This window comes from Hordeum vulgare, chromosome 6H, assembly GCF_904849725.1.
Source record: "Hordeum vulgare subsp. vulgare chromosome 6H, MorexV3_pseudomolecules_assembly, whole genome shotgun sequence".
NCBI classification, from domain to species: Eukaryota; Viridiplantae; Streptophyta; class Magnoliopsida; order Poales; family Poaceae; genus Hordeum; species Hordeum vulgare.
Window position 1 is genome coordinate 447,065,832 of NC_058523.1, and position 23,170 is coordinate 447,089,001.

The window sequence follows — 23,170 nt, forward strand, 5'->3', positions numbered from 1 at the left end:
TTGTCTGTCCTGACATAACTTTTCCTCTTGGGTGCCTTGTCTCTCCTTATATAAGTTGAAGGGATATGCTTACATGTAGAGTCCTAGTAGGACTACAACTAGTTTCTTTTATATTACAAGACGAATACTAGTCCAGATCTTGCTTCACTTAATTGGATTCCTACTCTAAATCTTGTAGGTCTTCTTTGTTTTCCAAGTTAGGATCCCTCTCGACTATTCTCCATGAGTCGGCCATTCGGGGTCCCTCCATGAGCCGGCCTTCGTCCAGGTCTCATTCTGGGCCTTTGGGCCCTTCTATACGAGCCAACATATTGGGCTCGTGTCAAGCCGGCCTCCTACCGGATCTCGTCATTGAGCCCTGGATTCCTCCTTGTAATCTTATCTTAACTCGAAAAATGGGGCGAACCATAGAGATTTCAAGCTCTAGGCCGGGTCAAACCTTTAGTCGGGTTATAACCGTGGGGAATATCCCCAACACATGGAAATTGTCGTCTAGTCATGTTCATCATGTTGAGTTGATTCGCGTTCGTTACTTTGATAACTTGAAATATGGATGGACTCATGCTTAGGTGGTGTGCTTACTTTAACAAGCTACCTACTTATGATTAGCCCCTCTCGCAAGGATCCGCAACTACGAAACAAGAATCAAGATAAATCTAACCATAGCATGAAACATGTGGATCCAAATCAACCTCTTACGGAATAACGCATAAACTAGGGTTTAAGCTTCTGTCACTCAAGCAACTCATCATCTACTTATTACTCCAAAATGCCTTCCCTTAGGCCCAAAGATGGTGAAGTGTCATGTAGTCGACGTTCACATGACACCACTAAAGGAAGCAACAATATATATATATCATCAAAATATCAAACGAATACCAATTTGACATGATTACTTATATCAAGACTTCTCCCATGTCCTCGAGAACAAAAGAAACTGCTCACAAATCATCACCATGTTCAAGATCAGAAGTATCATGAATATGATAAAGTATCTGAACATATTATCTTCCACGAAGTAAACCAACAAGTATCAACTACAAGATGTAATCAACGCTACTAGTAGACCCCAAGTACCAATTTGAGATTCTAAGACAAAGATTGCATACAAGAGATGAACTAGGGTTTGAGATGAATGGCTATGATGATGATATTGATGAAGATTGTCCCTCCCATGATGGAGGAAGTGTTGGTGATGACGAGGGCTTCGATTTCCCCCTCTCGAAGGGAAGTTTCCCTGGTAGAATCACTCTGCCGAAGAGCAAAAGGGCCTCTGCCCAGATTTTCTCCTCGAGACGGTGGCGCCTCTCCCAAAAGTATCTTCTTAATTTTTTTCTAGGTCAGAACCAATCATATAGCAGAAGAGGAGGGTCGGAGGCCGCATGTGTGCCTGCCAAGCCAGCAGGATGCGCCCTGGGGGGTGGGTGCACCATGTTGGCTTGGCACCAACAGGTGCCCCCTCTGGTACTCTTCTTCGCTCCAAAAATTCGTAAGTATTCCATAAAAAATCCTCGTGAAGTTTCAGGACATTTGGAGTCCAGAAAATTTCCAACTTTTTCCATGGCTTTTGGGTCTAGAATTCCAGTTTCCGACAATTTCACTATTTGTGTAGATCTTGCAAATTAATAAAAAAGGCATTAGAATTGTATCATAAAGTGACATAGTGACCAAGAACAATATAAATATCAATACGAAATCATGATGCAAAATGGATGCATCATTGCCCGCGGTGGCCGGAGTAGATGAAGTGGTCCGGGAAGATGATGGCGGCGCTGACGATGAGTTGGTGCCAGACAAAGATGAAGAGGCTTGGACGGGCAGATTGACTCGGGTGAGTGAGCGGCGGCAGCGTCGAAGAAGAGCGGCGACAACGGCTAGATTAGGAGCATGGCGACGATGCTCGAAGTAAGCAAGGAATCCGACAACATGACGACTACCAACGCGGACGGTGTCGTTCCGGCGCGTAGAGAGGTAGGGTGGCATATACCACACGGAAGTCAAACCGTGAAGATGACGGAGTGGATCGCGCGTTGTGATGATATCGCCCAAAAGGGCGACGCAACGACGGCGTGAGGGTGAGTGCAACCGCGGGGACGGCCTCGGGGCGGCGGCGTGGACCGCCTGTCGCGACACTATGGCCCGAAGGGGCGACGCACTGGCAATGCGAGATTCAGCGCAATCGCGGGGAGAACTACGGGGCGGCGGCGTTGCGGCCCGACGGGGTGACGCAGCGACAACCATTGCTTGATCGATGGAGGGGCGCGTTGTACTCGAGGACAACCTTCACGGGACCTGCGGAGGCGCGTGCAACCGAGTGATCAGGTCAGTCGCGCGGATGGAGCAGATCATGGCGGGCGGGTGATCAATCCGATCGCACACGAGGGTGGTAGCACAGCTCGATGATGATGACAACATCATGGACGGTGAAGCGGGATGGTCGAGCAGACCAAGGCGACGACGGTCGGCGAGGAACGGCGTGTGGACGAGCCGACAAGTCCACCCGAGCCGGCAAGGACCGTGCTGGGAAAACCACCAGAGCTGGCAAGGCCCGTGCCAGGAAGGCCGCCCGAGCTGGCAACCGGCAGACCCGACGCAACCGGCGATCCTCACGCAGTCCGCGAGCCCCACATAGCCGACGATCCCGAGGTAGCCGGCGAGCGACGACGAAGATAGTAGGGGATGCAGGAGTCTTGTTCGGGGCAGGGTGGCGACGGGCGGGCGGACGCGCGAACGACGGTCGTGATGGGACGTCGTGTCACACGAGGCTGCGGGTAGGAGTAGAGGTCGGGTGTTCGCGTCGGTGTCAGAGTAGAGGCACGGGTCAACGGCGACGGCGTGCGACGCAAACCGATCTTAGATTAGAAAACCAAAAAGAAAAAATGCCGATCAAGATGACCTGCGGGAGAGAATAAAATCCGGATCAAAAGATCGGAAAAAAAACTCTCTAGGGCAGCCGATCAATACGGAAGTGGACCAACCCTAGGTAGGGCGACACGGGCACTGGTGGCGGCGATGGAGATCGACCACATCAGGGCGATGCGGAGTGGAAGCGACGGCGACGACTAGGGTTTGATTGATACCATGTTTAAACGGATAGAGAAGGATTGATGGAATCTATACCTAATAATAAAGCAGCTATTGCTTCCGTCGGAAAACCCACTGTGACATTTTTATAAATAAAAACCTGTAATTTTTGTTATTCAACCCGCGCTCCATCATTTATCTGCAACGCAAAAGGAAAAAATGATTCGCTGCAAAAATTATACCCGTACGCATCGTCTCCTCCGGTCGACCGTGGACCACCCTGGCCTGTGCTCAGGCCGCCGCCACACCACTCGCCGCCGCGGCCGACCTCAATCACCACCGCTGCCGATCTCAACCCACCCGCCTCTGCGGCCATACCTCTCCCCGCTCACTGCCCCCGTTGTGGCGCTCGAGCGCATCGCGTCGATCCTGGTCCACCCTGGCCTGTGCCCAGGCCGCTGCCACACCACTCGCCGCCGCGGCCGACCTCAACCACCACTGTTGTCGATCTCAACCCACCCGCCTCCGCGGCCGTACCTCTGCCCTCTTGATGCCCCGTTTCGGCGCTCGAGCGCAGCTTCTGGACCAAATCAACGTGACAGCTACAATGACTGGGGATGATGCGTCTGCTCGATGGAGAACCACAAGGTGCGGCGGAGCGAAGTACTTGCAGGTGGAAGCGGGCCTCCATGGCTCACACGGGGAACTCCGAGGTTATGACGCGGCAACGACGACTCTTTATGGCCAGATGGAGGCGCCTAACCCTTGCTCCCCTCATCGTATCCCCTCCTCCGGCATGAACTCATCATCTGGTGAGATCCCCTCCCCATGCCTCCAACCGTGTGCCAAGCACCGGCAAGAAATTTTGTTTTGTGGGAATTTGTTTGCTGATAAATGAATGTATTGAATGTAAGACTGTATTGTTGTAGAGACACAGAATGGAACACCACCTTCAGTTTGTCATCTGATCCCACATTCTCTACCCCATGAGTGAAATAAGATAACAGTCCATTGATCAATTCACGTAGCCTCTTTGTTTTGCTTTGCTTGTCCCGCTCAATTTTCTCATCATGGTGGAATTAGCAACGGACGGGTTGATTTCTCAACAAAATAGGATAGGACTGACAACATTAGTTACTTAGCTTATTATTTTAATAAATCAAAATGATTATAAAAAGATTAAAAGCGTGTGGTATTTTTTTCTTCCGTTGCAATGCACGGGCCCTTTTGCTAGTTGATATTTATTGCTTGAGCCTCGTGAACATATCCAGCAATGTCGATTTGAACAATCAAAGGAGATGGAGATGTTGATTTTTCCATGTTTCTTCTCAACCAGAGTTAAGTGAGCCACAAGCAAGTTCAGTGCGGGCAATCAAACACGCACAGACAGACCCATATGGCCGCATGGTAAATGTAATAAACTGGAGTACATCCAAACAGATTCGACATGCAATAAGTAGGCAGCATGGCGTGCCGGAATCAAAAGAGAGGAATGAATGAATACAGTAAGATTTACCTCTGCAACTGAGCTGCTGCCGGCGCGGCAGAAGAGCACACGCACCAGGAAAAGCCTTTTCCTTTGTTCCTCAGTGCCCGTGCCTGTGTCTGCGTGTGTTGAGCAAAGCACATCGCCGGCAGGCAGGCTCGGGTCTCTTCCCCGTCATCTTTAAACACACGCGGTAACAGTCGCCACTGTTTTCCTCCCTTTTTCCGGGTCCCGGAGCTGCCTCTGCCCAGCTAGCCTTCTTCCTTCCTTCGCTCCCTCCCTCCTCAACCTCTGTTCCCTCTTCTTTCCTGCTTGCTTTCTGTCGCTCCACCGCCATCTTTCGCTTTCTCCCGCTGTTGACCAAAGGAGGCTCGAGTCTAGCCCCAGGGTGTCCGCCGAGGTTTTCTTTTGCTTGCGGCAATGGCGGGGGGGCTCGAGGGGAGGAGCTCTGGAACCAAAGGGGCCGAGCAGGTACGCTGCAGCAAGCAACAAGTGTTCTCATCTTGCATCCTCTTCTGAAGCAACAAGCGTTCTCTTGAGATTCCCACACGCTCCCGAGCGATTCTTCTTTGGCCACTCGTACTTCGCCGCATCCTTCTCAGCATAGACGGATCTGTTCTTCCTGGCTGTTTTCAGCGAGCCAGTAGGCACTCTGCATTTTCAGTCTCGTGGTATTTTGAAGCTTGAAACAACTTGGATTGTTCATTTCACAGTTTTCTTGTCTGGATCTTTTTGTGTTCACTTATAAGTACAATAAGTAGCAGCAATGCCGCAGAAGACACATGCCATGAGTTTCCTGTTACATGGTTTAATTGCTCAAGTTATTTTCTTCAGGCCATTGCTGCTCTCAAGAAAGGTGCCCATCTACTCAAGTGCGGGAAGAGGGGGAAGCCCAGGTTCTGCCCTTTCAGGCTATCATATGTGAGTAGGCTCTTTGGCACTACAGAATACTACCGGTACAAGAATTTATACGTTCTTTCACTACCCTCATACACTCACAACTAGGAACCTGTATGATTCTCTCAAAATAAAAATAACATAGATTTGTAGTGGGTACTAGTAAGACTGAGGTGCAGTGCTAAAGATTTCTGATGGCTAGACGTATGGGAAATTTGGTCAATCATGTTGAATTCCACGGTGCAAAACATTTTCACGCAAAGCACTAGCGAACAAGATAATTTACTTTTGAACTTTCTCTACAACCAGAAAATTCTCGCAATATTTATAAATAATTTAAACACTGAAATTAAAATAGCAAACGGATGCAGAAACTAGTCCACGTGAAACTCATATACCAAGGTAAGTTACCGACAGTCAAGATGTTGCTTTCGACTTCATGTTCTTCACCATATCATCCTACCACAGCAATGATCAACACCATTTAGTAACTTCTTCTGATTTATCCACCTGTCTACATCAGTCCATATGGTCCCCGTCTTCTTATCATGCTCCTTCAAGCCTTGTTACTGCTGACAAACAAACCATATCTAAATACCTTACACAATATGTTTTGAACCATGCCATGTTAATAGATAACTCCAAATCTAGCTTTCAGGATTGGTCATGCATTCTCTATTTTCATACCAAGAATGCATTTTATAATTGTACTGAAACTTGTAACCGTAAAAAAGTTCAGGTATAGAAAAAATAAAAGGCATTTCACACTAGCCCAACATAACTTCTCTTTCCTGTTTGCAGGATGAAAACCTGCTAATATGGTACTCTAAAGAGAGGGAAAAAAGTCTGAGCTTGAGTTCGGTGTCGAGTGTGGTTCTCGGACAGAAAACGGTATGCGGTTTTTTCCGCCAAACACTTATTATACTTTTAAGTACACAAAGACATACATATTCTGAGAATGTATGTATTTGCAGACAAACCTTTTGCGTTTGCATTGGCCAGAAAAGGAACCTCACTCCTTGTCAGTCATATACAAGAATGGTGAATGCTCACTAGACTTGGTATTTTCCTTACTAGGCCTGGAGTTCTTGAGTTTAGAATCTCTTTGTTCCTCGTATCACTACCTTTTTCTCACATCTATTTACGATCATGTCTTCCCAGATCTGCAAAGACAAGGACCAAGCTGACTGCTGGTATCTAGGCCTAACAGCCTTGGTATCTGCTCTATATAGTCCTCTTCTTTTGGTTGATTCAACAAGCAGCCGTCGGATAAACAGTTGCACAAATAGCCCTCCTAGCTATATTCAGCAAAGGAGTAGGTTATTTTCAGTACATGACACAAGAAAGTTCACCCAGGTTAGATTTGGAACCCATGCATGTCGTGATTTCTATGTGAGAACATGATTACTTTGTTCAAGTATGACTTTAACATGGCTTGTGACCTTTGAAGGGTTACACTAGTGATCTGTTAATCAGCGGCCACCCACTTTTAAGCCCAGAAAATTCCGGAATTAATAACCTACATGTTAAGCAGTGTTACTATTCTGGCCATTTTGATAAATTATCCTTTTATAAATATAAAAGTAATAATACGATCATTAGGTAACACCCAAACTAATGTAACGTCAAATGGATAATGATACTCTTTGTGTAGTTACATATATTTTCAATAACTATTAAATAAGGCGATGCATCTGGTAACTTATGTAAGACTGTAAATGGCCATGTCTTAGTCACTAGTATTTTAAATTGTTAAATTCAACTGATAACTTATGGAAGTACTCGGTATCTAAATAAATTTTTTATGAAGGTACACTCACAGTATGGCAGTCCTAGGTTGATACAGAACAAAGTATCGAAGAGCAGTCTGGATTGCTCAGAAGCATTCGCCTCTCCAAGGCAGAGAACATGGTCAGGCCTAGATTTCTACTTGGAAAGGATTACTCCTGAAATGGTAAACAGAGTTAAAAACAGTTTCATGGATATACCAGTGGCTGAAAAAAATCAGGAGGGAATTACCCAAATGCCTAAACTGAAACCTTCTGAAGGATCACACGTGGCATGTGGAACAGATTTGCTGAAGGACATCTTTGTCTGGGGAGAAGTTCCTGGCAGTGTGTTAGAGAATGGAGATGCACCAAAAGATAATGTTTCACTTCCAAGGTTATTGAAGCCAACCCAGATTCTTGACGTGCAGAACGTCGCCTGTGGAGAGAATCATGCAGCAATAGTTACTAAGCAAGGGGAGGTCTTCTCCTGGGGAAAGGAGAGTGGTGGGATATTGGGACACAAAGTGGGTGCCAGTGTCTCCCAACCTAAGATTATTGAGTCTCTTGCCTCTACCCCTATGAAGGCTATTGCATTTGGGGCAAAGCACACCTGTGCACTTGCAATTTCAGGAGAAATTTATGAGTGGGGTGAAGGGATTCACAGCTTGGGTCGGTGGGATGATCATCAGTGTCAAAGGAGCCAATGGTTCCCACACAAACTGTTTGATCCAGTGGACGGCGTATCTGTTCTGAAGATCGCATGTGGTCAATGGCACACGGCTATCATATCCTCCTCTGGTCAACTGTTCACATATGGCGATGGAACATTTGGTGTTCTTGGACATGGCGACACGTTGAGTGTGGCTCGGCCCAAAGAAGTAGAGTCTCTCAAAGGGTTAAGAGCCAAGGCTGTCGCATGTGGGCCATGGCACACAGCTGCCATTGTGGAAATATTAGGCACTGTCAAGAGCAATGCTCCCAGTGGGAAGCTGTTCACTTGGGGTGATGCAGATAGAGGAAAGCTGGGTCATGCTGACAAAAAATCCAAGCTTGTACCGACCTGTGTCAAGCCACTCACTGAGTCTGATTTTGCTCAGGTATCCTGTGCTAAGGCACTGACAGTTGCGCTTACAATAACAGGTGTTGTTTTCACCATTGGAAGCACGGAACGCGGACAATTAGGCAACCGCCGATTGAGTGACACATCTATTTGTTCAGTTGAAGGGCCTCTTAAGACTGAGTTTGTCAGAGATATATCGTCAGGCTCTTCCCATGTCGCAGTTTTGACAATGAATGGAAAGGTATATACCTGGGGCAAAGGCACAGAAGGTCAACTTGGTTTAGGTGACTATACTGACAGGAGCTCCCCAACTCTAGTGGAGTCCTTGGAAGATAAGCAAGTGGACAACATAGCTTGCGGTTCCAATTTCACTGTTGCCGTTTGTTTACACAGGTCTGTCTCAGGCAAGGATCAATCTGTATGCAGCAGTTGCCAATTGTCTTTTACCTTTACAAGGAAGAAGCACAACTGCTACAACTGTGGTTCCATGTTCTGCAATTCCTGCAGCAGCAACAAGGTTTCAAGGGCAGCTCTTGGGCCAGATAGGAGCAAAAGGTACCGTGTTTGCGATGTGTGTTTCACTCAACTGCAGAAGATTGAAGGACATGGCACACTAAGTTCACGATTGGCGATCCAAAAGGACGAGGCATTTCCAACAGAAATAAGAGCATATACACCAAAGTTGTCACGCATATTCAAGGAAGCAAATTCTATCATGGAAAAAATGACAACGGCACAGGGTTCCAATCAAAGAAATCAGGACCTGACTGCAACGGTTCAACTGAAAACGCAGAGATGGGGGCAAGTAGAGTGCCCCAGTCAATTTAAATGTGCACGAAACAACATTCCATTCTGTTCCATATCAAATAAACAGACAGCCGGCGCTTCTCTTACACAGAGAATGCCTGGACCAGTGGCCCCAAAAGGTACCAGCTCTATGCCAGAAGCAGCTACTAATTTGAAAGCAGAATTAGATTCGACGGAGAATATATTACTAGGAGAAGTAAAACACCTTCAAGCACAGGTAATTCATATTACATTGTTTGCAGTGTCAGATTGTTGTTGTCCTCCTACATTATATTTTCACTAACTATTACTCCCTCTGTCCCAAGATAAGTGTCCTTGATCTAGTACAAAATTTATACTAACTTAGTACTAAATCTGCGACACTTATTTTGGGACAGAGGGAGTACATCTTAATTTTATTTTAAGATGGCGAGCATTGATCTTAATAATTATGTTGTTCTCATGTAAGCAGGTGACCACCCTAGCAGAACAATGCCGGCACAGAAGCCTGAAGATTCAGTTGTACAAACGAAAAGTCGAGGAAACCTGGCTGATTATCATGACTGAAGCAGCAAAGTGCAAAGCTGCAAAAGAAATTATAAAGGTTTTAACCAATCAGGTATAACTTTGGCCTATGTCAATTTCCAACTTATTCAGAAATTGCGTGACTGCTTATGTAAAATAAGGTGTATGGGGCAAACTGTGCAGAGGAACACTTTATCAAAGAAGATCTTAGCTGGTGAGCAACCATACAACTCCACAAGAACACCAAGCTGCACCACCGACGGGCAACCTGTTAAAGCAGAACTATCAGACCCACCAGACAAAAACCCGGTCACCGGCAAATTTCAACAGCTGAGAAGCATCAAGGATCACCATCAGCAGCAAGTGGAGAGGGAACGTATACAGTCTTCAAGCGCAGCTATGGCGAGTGGCTCGATCGCGCACCGAGATGGCAGAAGAGCACCCAGTAACAGCAATATCTATGCCGGGGAAACCGATGCCACCGTTCCTCCTACTGACCCCAACGGCGCGATCGAGCAAATCGAGCGTGGGGTGTATGTGACTGTCGTCACATCCCCTGGTGGAAACAAAGGCGTCAAGCGCATCCGGTTCAGGTAACTCCCGAAAAGCCTTTGATGCACACACACATTCCCCAGATAGTTTACTTGTGTGATAATACGCTCTTTCGAACAATCCTACAGTCGGAAGCACTTTGGCGAGAAGGAGGCGCAAAAATGGTGGGAAGCGAACGAGAGCAAGGTGTTTGCAAAGTACAGCAGCACGGAGCAGGCGTGATAGTAACCAGCTGTGACAGCCGACTCACACTGTAAATAGTAATGGGTTCCAAATAGTTAAACACCTAAAAGATGGTAATGTTTAGTTTAGTAATGACAATAGTACAATAGATGGTGTGATGGAAGCAAAGGAATCGGAGACACCATAATTTGCTCCCTGAGAAGCAGTTTGCAGAACCAAATTGCAAACATTAACACTTGCTCTGTAGTAAGTAGGGGGGTGTCCCCTTGGTTTGAGCTGGGTTGGATTAGAGTTATGCGTGATCCAATCATTCATCAAAACTCGAATGTAAGTTTTGTAGTGTGGATTCATTGCGTTGCTTTCCTGATCTGACTCAAATAGTGCTAGAGCAAAGACATACCGGGACGGCTGGTTTTGGAGCCCCCCGTGTGTGTTAGGGCAGGAATAATGGCGATTTCGAGTGGCAAGGGTTAAGCTGCCGGGCTCTCCCCCTTGACCTCCCTCGGTTGTCTTCCTCCCTGCTTGGGCAAACGCGTCGTGACGACGCCTCTCCCCGCCCTCCTCGCCGCCGCCCTAGCCCCGTCGGTGCCGCCGCGACAGCATTCTGAATAGACAGCACAATTCCCAGGCAAGTCTTTGTTCTGCAAGACGAAAGCAGGCAGGCCGTCATAACTGGCAAGCTGATTGCTGAACATACACCCTGCAATTTATTTACATCCTTATGCGTTTCCTGAATCCTGAATAATAACCCCTGGAAAGAAGATGAAGGCGCAGCAGAGACAATCCCAGATTGTATATTACGTTGTACTTTAGATATACAGAGCATTCGACGATTTTGTTCGTCTTCTGCCCATCATATGTTTTACAGAATGCAGACTACAGAGTCATTCAAGCCCGCCTAGCTTAATTACATGCAGTTAGACTACGAGTCTACGACAACCCTCTTTCAGGCCCAGGTTGATACAGGCAACAACACTGGACTCTGAACCTCCCGATTTGGGGGAAAACTGCAGGCACTCTGTAGAGGACAAAAACATGGATACTACTTACGGATTCCGACTATATATTCACGAGCAAGAACCAGAATTGCTCAATCTAATGCGGCTTGAAGCTGCTTCAGAGAAGTGCGACGTACCGACAGGCAAAACCCAGCAGGATGGGTGGTCGCTTCCTCCCACTGCAGATCAGCTCTCCTCACCAGAGTCATACGCCACCAGCTCAAGAGTCTAGAGCAAAACTACAAACATCTTCTAAACTGTGAAGAGCGCGTGTCCACGCTTCGGCTGTCACAAGCACAGCCTCGTCAACTCACCGTCGGTCTCCTCTCTGGGCGCCTCCGACCGCAGCGATTCGCTCTCGGCCGAGCATCTCTTGTAGGGCATGAAACCTCTTTGCAGGCTGACCGAAACAGAGCTCTCGCACTTTGTTAACCGTGGCAGAGGTGTTTTGTCGCTCTCGCTGCTATTTCCTCTCCCTCGGGAGTCGGCAGCATCTGAATTATGTACAGCTGATCCAGGACCGGTGTTTGATCCTGTCCAGGATCCTTCCCTCTGCATGAATTTGTTATCTGCAGTCTCTGAACGATGGCGCTGGTGCTGATTTGGAGCCACGGCTTGCTGGTAGAACATTGCACCAGGCAGGGTGCCGAACCATGGCACCATCGCAGATTGTGTGGTGAAACCATCCGGTTGAGGAACAAAATACACAAACTGCTGCATGCTGCTCGGCCATGGAGTCCATGAGCTTCCTTCTGTGGCACCGCCAGAAGGTAGGTTTCTGCTTCCTTGTGTGGTTGTGTCATCTGAAGCTTCAGTTCCGACATCTCCGCCATTCTGCAGGTTGCCGGTGCTGGTGTTCGGCTTCTGGTATGTATCATTCACCACGACTTTCTTGCCAAATAGCTTGAGGACTGATGTCTCTGATCCTGTACATGACCCCTCTTTGGCATCACCATTTGCAGTGAACTCTGAAGCCTGAAACTGGCATTTCAGAAATGCGTTAGAATTGAAAGGTACCAGAGGTGTTAAAGCAGATCATATAGCTGCAGAAAACAGAAGGTGAACAGATCATGTTAGTCAAATCTTCACAGGGAGGATATCTGGAGTTTGTTTTCTTCTTGAAGGGATGCTGGTATTACTTGTTTATGTTTAATGTAGCCTTTATTCTCTTATTAAGCCACTCAGCCTTGTATTGCTACATGAGGAGCTGAGTGAAGCCAGACTCAGCTCGAATTTGGGATCCTTCTTCATAATTAATCTGATACATAGTCTCTTAGCCATGTTTTTATAAAGAGAGCATCCATGCAACTGGATTTTTCTTATATACTGTACCAGTTAATTTCCACCACATCTAGATCTGCGCATAAGTAATTATCTTTTTATATTGCTATTGGATATTGGATTTGGATGGCTCAACTTTTTTTGCCATATAAAACGCCTTAGAAAATAATACGGTGCCTTGGTATTTTATTTTATTTTTGCGAAATCAGTGCCTTAGTATTTTTCTTCTTTTGCAGTTAATTTCCACCACCTTTAGATCTATAGAGTATGGCCAATCATTTTAATCTCAAGGCAAACTAAAGTCTAAGATGATTGACTAAAACTAAAGGAATTTCAAGCAAAACCGCATTAGTAATTATCGTTTTTATATTGCTATATTGGATATTGGATGGCTTATGTTTTTTGCCATAAAAAATGCCTTGGAAAAGAATACGGTACCTTAGTATTTGGCGAGAGGCAGCCGTCCCCTCTGTCCACCGACGAGCCGTAGAGGGAACCGGCGGCCGACGGAGCCGGCGACCTGCTGCTGCTCGAGTTATTAGAGAACCCACCACCGGAGGCCTCGACCCGCGACGCGGTCAGCACCGACGTCGGCGACCCTTCCTCCTGCTCGCACATCCGCACGGGAGGCCTCTCCAGGCGCGTGAGCCCCTGGACGTGCTTGCCGTCGTCCGCTTTGCGCGGGTACGGGTGCGCCGGTTTCCTCTTCGGCCGCGGCGGGGGGATCTGGATCGCCGCCGTCGGCGTCGCGGCCGCGGCGCCCGAGCCGCTGCTGCTCCCGGACGACTCTCTGGTGACCTGCAGAGCGCGAGGCGAATCCGGCGTCAGGGAAAACCCGCGACTGACAAAACCGACGTCGTCTGCTCTCGGCCCTCCCATGGACGGGACGACCCGTGACTTACTTTGGCAGCGCGTTCACGAATAAAAAGAAAAAAATCAAGGCCGAGAGATGAGAGAGTTGGTTAGATGGTGAGGGAAGGCGGCCCGACCTTAGAGAAGAACTTCTGCGCGTGGCTCCGGATCTGCACCGCCGTCTTGGTGCCTATGTGCTCTGCGCGCACGGAGAAAAGGTTCTTCTTTTAGCTCGGGCGAACCGAACGGACGTGGACGGACGGTCACGGGAGCGAGCAAACTAAATTCAAATTGGTCGCCTTACCTTGTATGCGGCGCCATGCGCGGCCGTGGAGCTGCAGGGCCTCGAGGAAGCGCTTGTGCTCCTCCTCCGTCCACTTCTCCCGCTGCTTGGTGATGGTGTAGGGCTTGCGTGCCTGGTCGGGCGACGGATTCAATTTAGGGCCGGGGACGGTTGCAAACAAGCAGCGCGCGGGTTTTTGCGCAGGAAACTGTACTGGTACCTTTGGCACGTGGTCATCCCCTGATAAATCCATGTCGTGGGAACTCGGACGATTCCTGCGATGGTCCGCGGTGCTTTCGTCGGTCGCCATGGCGGCCTTCTCCTGCAACTGCAAGCACGGGCCACGGAGAAGAAGAAGCATGAGCACCCATGCTATATTTCCTGGACAGCACCGTTTTACTTTTAGCCCCGATCGTCCCCGGAACAATCTGACCAGGGATGAATTACTACCTGCGTACAGGCCATCTCCAGCCAGCGAGAGCAAACTAGTAACCACGGAACTGAATCGCACTGCCCGACGTCGCAGGATCAAGACCGACGACGGAGGCGGAGAAGGGGGAGAGAGGGGAGGGAGGAGGAGCGAAGAGGCGAGAGACAAGCGGAGAGGAGTCAGGAGAGGAGTCAGGAGAGGCGTCGCATAAAAGAGAGAGAAGGGGGTACGTACGTAGGGCCCAGCGCGCTGGCGAGTGAGGGGACGGGAGAAAAAGAGCATGGAGGGGCGCGCCACGTCGGACGGGATTTTTTTTCCATTTTCCCGGCGGCCTCCCGGAGAAAAATAAAATAAAAATGTAAACCCTGCCGTTGGAGCCGCTCGTTCTTGTGGCTGTGGCTGCTCCCCCCGCTTCGGTCGCTGTCATGTGCTCCGTTTGCTACGGCGGCACCGCAGCAGCGCCACCGTAAATCACTTGGCGGTCGCACGCGCGCGCGCGCCTAAAAACACTCGTGCTCCTCTGCACTGCATACTCTGCATGCATGCATGCATGCATGCATGCGTGCAACGTGCGGTGCTCGTATGCAATGCACCCCGGAGAAAATCACAGGGCCGCCTTAACCATAGGGCTGCTCAGCTCAATTCCCTCCTATCATTCGCCACATGCTGAGGCAGGCAGGCCCTAGACGCACGCTGACTTCTTTCCTATCGCTAGCACCTAACAGAGGAAAAAAAGGATTTTACTACTACTACGAGTACCGTTTTTAGAACACCGACGGCCTCGCTGTGCTTCCAAGGAAAATCCTGGTGGGAAGAAAAAAAAAACGCGAAAATATCCCAGCCACGAGATTTGTAGGGGGGCGCCACAGGCACATGCGCCCGTGACTGTGCGGGTGGATAGAAAAATCGCGAGAGGATAACGAAAAGGGTGGGTCGGGTGATCTTTCCATGCGCTTTATGACACGTCAGGCGGGACCCGGGCGGACACGCGGCGTGGCGCTAGAAGCGGCAAGTAGATAGACGTGCCTTTCGCAAATGGGCGGCTCCTGGCCACAAGCTCGGGTTGGCGCTACAAAAAAATCGCCCGAAACGTCCTGGCCATGTGTTCCTGGCGAGCCCTCCCTGTTCCTGTTGTAGCGTGAGAGGCCGTGAATCGTGATCCATCCACACACGCACGCACGGGGACAGGGAGTATGCGGGACCCGGCTCGAGGGGAGCAGAGGAAAATGCGTCGTGGGTGGATTGGTTAAAGAAACGCGTCGTGCCGCGCGTCGATGCGGACCTGGTTCGGTCCATGTCATCAGATTGTTCTTGGGTGCGCTGCAGTCTAGTGCTTGAAGAGAGTAGAGAGGAATGAAATGAATGAGTTATTGTATTGATTTGATGCTTGGGCTTTTATATTGGCTGAACAGGGGCTTACAACGTTGGTTACAATGATATCATGACTCTTCTAAGTGTCTCTTGGATGGACACAGCGTTTGGACAACGCCAGATCTAATAACTGCCTAGTTAGCATACGTCTAACACTACATGCTAACTGTTGTTAACTGCTACTAACTGTTAATTGGTTTCTAACACTTTTCTTGGACAACGGTGTGTTTCAAGATTGGTTTTTCAACTTCATATATCCTTGAGTTATGGAAAGTCTTTAGTTTTGTTGATCCTTGAGCTTACAACTTTAAGAATCTTCGATATTGTACTATTTATATCCTTGTAAGAAAATATAAGAAAATCTATAGAAAATCGTATATCGTTGGTATATTTAATCACTTATTCAAAACTACATGAGAAATCCGTTGGAAAACTCAAAAGTCATTCTAGGAAATTTCTCCTCCTGAATTTTGCGAATTTCGTAGTCGTCTCATACCAATGCCATGAATGCATTTTTGAAATGCTGCTGCTCGCAAAGACTTAGTGAACAAATCTGCAAGATTGTCACAAGATTTTATTTGCAAAATATTAATTTTTCCATCTTTCTGTAACTGGTGAGGGGAAAATAGTTTTGGGGAGATGTGTTTTGTGATATTGCTTTTAATATATCCCATATGCATTTGGGCAACACATGCAGCATTATCTTCATAGATAATAGCAGGTGATTCTAATGAACCGATACCACATGATGTCTGAATATGATTTATCATTCTGCGGAGCCATACATATTCTCGTGAAGCTTCAAATAATGCAATTATTTCAGAATGATTAGTGGAAGTTGCTACCAATGTCTGTTTTGTTGACTTCCATGAAATAGCAGTTCCACCATATAAAAATACAAACCCTGTTTGTGACCTGGCATTATGGGGGCCGGAAAGATATCCAGCGTCAGTATAACCAATCAGGGTCATGTCTTGATTTTTCCGATAGAATAAACCAAGATCTTTAGTACCTTGTAAATATCTGAAGATATTCTTTACTCCCGTCCAATGACGTTTTGTTGGAGTTTCACTATGTCGAGCCAGTAAATTTACTACAAAGGCAATGTCTGGTCTAGTACAATTTGCAAGGTACATTAGTGCCCCTATGACACTGAGGTATGGAAACTCAGGTCCCAATACCTCCTCGTTATCATCCCTAGGTCTAAAAGGATCCTTATTCATATCAAGTGACCGGACGACCATAGGTGTTTTAGACGGATATGATTTATCCATGTTGAATTTTTTCAAAATTTTCTGAATATAGGCGGGTTGATAAACGAGTGTTCCTGAGGGAAAATGCTCAAGTTGTAAACCTAAGCAGAATTTGGTTTTCCCCAAATCTTTCATCTCAAACTCCGTCATTAAATGATTGCGTGCTACAGATATATCTGTTGCGTTGCCAATGATGTTGAGATCATCAACATATACTGAGATGATGCAAAATCCATTTCAGGATTTCTTTACAAATACGCATGGGCAATCATTGTTATTCGAGTATCCTTTACTGAGAAGGAACTCACTAAGTCGGTTATACCACATTTTTCCCGACTGCTTCAAGTCATAGAGTGACTTTTATAGTTTTACACAATACATGTTGCGATTTATATTAGGATTCGGAATTTTAAGTCCATCAGGGACTTTCATATAAATTTCTCCATCAAGTGACCCATATAGATAAGCGGTCACTACATCCATTAACTGCATTGAGAGATTCATTTGTACTGTCAAAGATATTAAGTATCGAAATGTAATTCCACTCATTACATGAGAGTATGTATCGTCGTAGTCGATACCGGGTCTCTCCGTAAACCCTTGAGCAACTAGTCTCGCTTTATATCTCACCACCTCATTGTTTTTGTTCCTTTTTCGAACAAAAACCCATTTAGCTCCCACGGGGAAGACTTTATGAGGAGTAGGCATTATTTTAGAAAATACCTCTCTTTTGTTAGGCGAGTGTAATTCTGCCTCAATTGCTTCCTTCCATTTAGGCCAATCCGAGCGCTTGAGGCACTCTTTCATAGATTTTGGCTCTCGATCCAGTTGAAGGGTTTCACCAATTTGTGAGGAGAAATCTGTGTCGACAACTGTAGTGCTTCTACTGTATGTTTCTCCTGAATCAATATAATTTATGGATATTTCATTAATTTCTTCAGGCACTGTGTGATTTCCCATAACAACGGAGTCTGGTTGTTTCGATATACCAACATTATAATTTGTGTGCACATTTATGTTGGATTCTAGATGTTGAACATCTATTTGGTGTCCATCAACTTGAAGTTGATTTGCATTTACTGTCATAGATTTTGATTTTCTATGTTTCCGCGGAGGCTTTAGAGAAGCCTTTTCCCCTGTGACCAGATTTCTCCCCCTTTTATTTGTAATTGGGAGTTGAGTAGTTTTATTTGGTACCTCTACTCGTTCTGGTGCATTAACTACGGGGATATAAGATTTAGTGACACCTTTGTGATCAGTAAATGCGTCTGGCGGGTTATTTGCAAAGTGTTGCAAATCTATAATTTTCTGACTTCAGATTCAGATTCTTTTGTACGTGGATCTAAGGATTGAATGTCTGTAACATTCCAATCTATTTCCTGGCATTCTTTGTGGTTTGTTTCTCCCCCTAATGCCGGGAAATGGTCCTCATCAAAGATTGAGTCAGCGTACCTAGCTATGAACAGGTCCCCTGTTAGGGGTTCTAAATATTTTATAATTGACGAAGAATTATACCCCACATAGATTCCTAGTTTTCTACGGGGGCCCATAGATGTACGCTACGGTGGTGATATCGGTACGTGTACAGCGCAACCGAATTTTCGTAGATGGGAAATACTTGGCTGATTGCCACGTACTATTTGAAACGGGGAAGTTTCATGATATGCAATTGGTCTGACTTGCATCAGATCTGCGGCGTGTAAAACCGCATGTCCCCAACAAGAGGTTGGTAAATTGCAATTTTGTAATAGTGGTCTAGCAATTAATTTTACTCTTTTGATTAAAGATTCAACCATTCCATTTTGAGTATGAACATAGGGTACTAAATGTTCTAGATGGATTCCTAAAGCCATACAATAATCATTAAATATGTGTGAACTAAATTCAGCAGCATTATCCATTCTTATTGTTTTTATCCCGTGTTCAGGATGATTCGCTCTCAGTTTGATAATTTGAGAAATTAATTTGGCAAAGGCATGGTTACGTGTGGATAATAGACACACATGTGACCATCTAGTAGATGCATCGAGTAGCACCATGAAGTACCTAAATGGTCCGGATAGAGGTTGTATTGGACCACATATATCTCCATGAATTCTTTCAAGAAAATTAAGTGACTCATTTTTAACTTTAAGATAAGATGGCTTAATAATTAATTTCACGGTAGCATAGCATACAAAATCTGATGATTTGGGTAATCTTTTAATTGGTAAATTATGACCAACAGAATTACTTATAATTTTTCTCATCATACCTATTCCAGGATGACCAAGGCGATCATGCCAAGTCTTGAATTTATCAAGATTTTGAAAAATTATTTTGTATGCAACATAATGTACAGGTTTTATGTATGTAAAGTATAATCCGGATAAAAATGAAGGGAATTTTTCAAGAGTTTGTTCCGCATATCCGTTGCTTTTTGTTAAAAGCAAAAATTCTTTGTTATCCACCTCTATTGTTTTTAGATGGAAATAGTTAGATCGGATATCTTTGAAACTTATAAGGGTACGTGTAGATTCAGGATACAAGAGTGCATTTTGAATTATGATGATAGTACCCATAGGGAGTGTGAATGTGGCTCTTCCTGAACCAATAATTGCTTTGTTACTTCCTGTTATGGTCATAACATTTTCCTTTCTCTTAGTAAGAGTTTGGAAATATTTTGCTTCCCTTAGAATCGTGTTAGTGGTAGCACTATCCACTAAACATAACTCTTCTTCCATCGCATTGTTCCCGTTAAAATTCTATAGATTGAAAGAGAATATTTTAGAATAAATTTACTTCTTATTCATATATTCATCAAATTACATACATAATATATATATTACAATCTTAAATTTATTACAACATTATGTTTGATTCACATAATATAATATACATGGTCCCAAAGACTTTATTCTACTTATTGTTATACAATATATAACATCTTGTAGTATTAAATAGCTAAGTGACATCAACTTGTTTATGGAGATTAACTAAGGTCTCCAAAAACATCTCGGGTGTAATCCACAAGCATGTCTTCATCGAGGATGATATCGTCCTTTGGCTTGTATACTTGAATAGCGCTTTGAGAAGGACCAGCTTGAGGGTTATCTTGAATAGCGTTGAAGTGAGCTTCAGCTTTATTTCCTTGAACTTGTTTGCCTTTTCCGCCATACTTCATGTATAGATCCACAAGATGCTTGGGAATTCGACATTGATTAGTATGATGATTCATGCATCCACACCTTTGACAAGTTTGAGAGTTGTCATTTTGATCATTTTTCTTGAAATGACCTTTCCCCTTAGTTTGACCATTGGTCTTGTGACCATTGTTCTTTTTCCATTTTCCCTTGAATTTCTGGAAGTTCCTTTTACGATTTCCAAATTTACTAGTAAAATGAGCATTAGCATGTGCTTCAGGGATAGGCATGGTACCCGTTGGGCGAGCATTGTGATTCTTCATGAGAAGTTCATCATGCTTCTCGGCCTGAAGTAATGTGTACATGAGCTCGAAATACTTTGTGTATTTCTGTTGACGATACTGCTGTTGCAATATCCTCATCGAGGGATGGAAAGTGCATAAGGTTTTCTCTATTAAGTCTGCATCTGAAACTTGTTGATTACAAAATCTCAGTTTGGAGTTAATTTTATGCACAGCAGAATTATATGTCGCAACAGACTTAAAGTCCTGAAACCTTATAAGAGACCATTCTCTTTGGGCTTTTGGCAACATTACTGCTCTTTTTTGGTCATATATCTCCTTGAGGGAGTCCCATAAAGCTAATGGGTCCTCCTCCATCAAATATTCAGTTTTTAAATCAGGATCGAGGTGGTGCCTTATGTAGTGCAATGCTGCATACATTGCCATTTGAGGTATTTCTGGAGCATCTTCGGGGGGTGCGGCAATGCAAGGACCAAGGCTACGTCCACTTAAGAATATTTTCATATCCATGGCCCATGATAGATAGTTACTTCCATCTATTTGTAGTTCTTGGAATTCTTTCTTATTTATGTCAGCCATATTTTCTGCATGTATGAGCATGCATTTGACTAATTTTACTTGATAGTAAACTTTATTTTGGTAAACAACAAATATGTTCTAGAGGAACACTTATAATTTGTAAGCCATATATGAGAGAATCATCGAATTTTGATATATTTGGAAGAACACTAATGGAGGCATAAGGAAAATACCTCTGAGTAATAGGCAAACTGTAATATACAGTAGAGATGCCATTAGTGTGTGATTGCATAAATATAATTCAAAATAATCTCATATTTTATTTGACCTTTATCTTATATTAAAAAGAGAATTTTGCAAGAAAAATATATATTTCAAATGCAAAAATAAAATTGTTGTACCGAATAACATGTTATAATATATTAAAACAAATATTAATAAACATGTCATATTACATATATTAATAGATATAAGGGCTACGAAATAGATTTACAAATTATACATGGTTAAAGGACAAAGTGAGGGTCATAAGCATAGGTTTATAGCACACTTAATATTGCTAAAGGAGTAGATCTCTAGCTAGGGAATACAAACTAGGAGTACGTTTAATTAGTACGTCTAATACAAACTGAACTATATTAGTACTACACATCACGATTGATAGGAGACGTGGCCTGTTTTGGTCTGTGTGTGGCCCATGTGTCGGCACCGCTGTAGAGTTGGACCAGCTGGTCAAAAGGGATCGTGAAGTGGATGGATGGGTGCGGATCCAAATCCAACACCTTGTCTCCCTAAACACCAGCGCCACTGGCCCTGCTTCACGCCGGCGCCCATAGCCGGCTTCTTGAGCGGCGGAGCGACCCCTCCGCAAAGGAGGAGGGAAGGGCGGCCTCGTGGAGGCTGAGATCGGCGACCTGGCCAGTGAGGCCGAGTGCCTCGGGCGACCAGGTGCCAACGCGGACTCCAGCGGAGCGAGCAGCCATGGCGGATGCAAGGCGGCAGAGTAGCACACGGGCTTCCGGCGAGGGCGTCGGGAGTTCGGATGGTGGCACTACTTCCAGATGCTCCTTCTCCTCCACATCTGATGCTAGGTGGTTGAGATCGGGGAGCATCGGGATAGCAACCGTTGGTACAGCGGCCTCGATCTCCTCTGTCTTCACCTGCGGCAGGAGGTTGATGACGAGCCGGTGCTTGGGTGTGTCCAAAGGGACTGCAGCCGGCAGCGAGGAGAAATCCGGCAGTGCATCATAGCCCGGCGGATTGAAGTGCTCCGGATCTTCGTCGATGGCGTTGGGGACGGGAGTCTCGACCCGTACCCGTAGGCTGGGCAAGAATACATCAGCGGAGGCGGTGCCGCGAGTTCCTCGTCGGTGAAGGAGCGATCTGGGTCATCAACGAGCCATCCGGCGCTTGGTACGGCAAGCATCCATTCCATAGGTGCATACGCCGGCGGAGGAGGCGGCAGTTGAGTCGTGATGTTGGAGGGAGAGGCATCATCGATGGCCCTGTTTGGATCCTAGGGTTAGAGTTAGATTGGGTTAGAGTTGAGCTATCTAACCCTCAAAAATCCAAACACGTAGGGTTAGATTGGGTTAGATGCATCTAAGCCACCCAAAAACTCTAACCCTCCCAAGAGGTGCTTTTTTGGGTTAGAGTTAGGTGAGGACAAAAAAAAGAAAAAAAATCACTTCTACTGCATCCAGCCCGCACCAGATCCCACCAACCCCCCGTCCCTCCCGTCGCCCTCCCTCCCGCAGCCCCAGCCGTCGGCCGTTGCGCCCTGCCGCGGCCAGCCCCGCTCTGCCGCGGCCAGCCCCGCCCCGCCGCCGGGCCGCCCCGCCCCGCCCCGCCGCGCACCGCCGCCGGGCCGCCCCGCCCCGCCGCGCCCTGCCGCCGGGCCGCCCTGCCGCCGGGCCGCCCCGCAGCGCCCCGCCGCGCACCGCCGCCGCCGGCCACACAACGATCGGCCACACCAAATCCGGCAGTGAATATGGACAAAAGTTACCAAATGATTGAGAAAGGCCAATCTAACCCTCTCATCCAAACACCTCTTGGGTTAGAGTTAGTTTAGGGTTAGTTGAGGGTTAGAATCTAACTCTAACCTCTAACCCAGTTAGAGTATCCAAACAGGGCCGATGCCAACATGTGCAGCAACTTCCGGCACGGCAGCAACCACCATTGGAGCAGCAACAACTTCCTGGGTTATGACCGGGGCCTCTTCCCTTGGCTCGACTACCACTCGGCGATGCACATGGTGGAAGTGATGGCGATGGGTATGGCGGCGGTGGAGGCCACCACCCTGTCCATATCGACGGCGAGGAACACGGTATGGTGCCCCACGGTGACAAAGGTCACCATTCCTATTCGGGCGACGCTGATAGCGGCGGCCAGACCGAAGGTCCAACGAGGAAAGCGGAAACCACGGTGCTCCCTGGCCACGAACCTGGCAAAAGCAAAAGCAAGGTCCGACAGAGAAT

The 23,170-nt window shown here is 46.4% G+C and overlaps 2 protein-coding genes and 1 long non-coding RNA gene across 4 annotated transcripts; 1 reads left to right on the top strand and 2 right to left on the bottom strand.

The window, feature by feature from the left end:
- Window positions 1–4,324: 4,324 nt before the first annotated feature.
- Window positions 4,325–10,646, top strand: LOC123401550 (PH, RCC1 and FYVE domains-containing protein 1-like). Its single transcript, XM_045095376.1, has 9 exons — window positions 4,325–4,981; window positions 5,345–5,431; window positions 6,209–6,298; window positions 6,382–6,468; window positions 6,569–6,763; window positions 7,218–9,260; window positions 9,495–9,641; window positions 9,731–10,140; window positions 10,228–10,646. The coding sequence occupies exons 1-9, from the start codon at window positions 4,931–4,933 to the stop codon at window positions 10,319–10,321; spliced, it is 3,204 nt and encodes a 1,067-aa protein (XP_044951311.1). The 5' UTR covers window positions 4,325–4,930; the 3' UTR covers window positions 10,322–10,646.
- Window positions 5,674–7,519, bottom strand: LOC123401552. 2 transcript variants are annotated; one of them, XR_006611123.1, is made up of 3 exons: window positions 7,427–7,519; window positions 7,228–7,353; window positions 5,674–5,976 (listed from the first exon to the last, which is right to left on the bottom strand). It is a non-coding gene; the product is annotated as an uncharacterized LOC123401552 (long non-coding RNA). The 2 variants fall into 2 exon arrangements; XR_006611124.1 differs by having other exon boundaries at window positions 5,674–5,979.
- Window positions 10,647–11,057: 411 nt separating the features above from the next.
- Window positions 11,058–14,309, bottom strand: LOC123401551 (protein REVEILLE 1-like). Its single transcript, XM_045095377.1, has 6 exons — window positions 14,147–14,309; window positions 13,917–14,024; window positions 13,718–13,829; window positions 13,551–13,612; window positions 13,000–13,359; window positions 11,058–12,261 (listed from the first exon to the last, which is right to left on the bottom strand). The coding sequence occupies exons 1-6, from the start codon at window positions 14,159–14,161 to the stop codon at window positions 11,569–11,571; spliced, it is 1,350 nt and encodes a 449-aa protein (XP_044951312.1). The 5' UTR covers window positions 14,162–14,309; the 3' UTR covers window positions 11,058–11,568.
- Window positions 14,310–23,170: the final 8,861 nt, after the last annotated feature.

Bases quoted from the DNA above. Each gene is read 5' to 3' on its own strand.
- LOC123401551 (XM_045095377.1), bottom strand. The intron at 13,613-13,717 runs GTAAGGCGACCA...CCGTGCGCGCAG, and splicing joins CGCATGGCGCCGCATACAAG to AGCACATAGGCACCAAGACG. The intron at 12,262-12,999 runs GTACCGTATTCT...CTGAAATGCCAG, and splicing joins GCCTCTCGCCAAATACTAAG to TTTCAGGCTTCAGAGTTCAC.
- LOC123401550 (XM_045095376.1), top strand. From the start codon at position 4,931: ATGGCGGGGGGGCTCGAGGGGAGGAGCTCTGGAACCAAAGGGGCCGAG. The intron at 4,982-5,344 runs GTACGCTGCAGC...TATTTTCTTCAG, and splicing joins GAACCAAAGGGGCCGAGCAG to GCCATTGCTGCTCTCAAGAA. The intron at 6,469-6,568 runs GTATTTTCCTTA...ATGTCTTCCCAG, and splicing joins GTGAATGCTCACTAGACTTG to ATCTGCAAAGACAAGGACCA.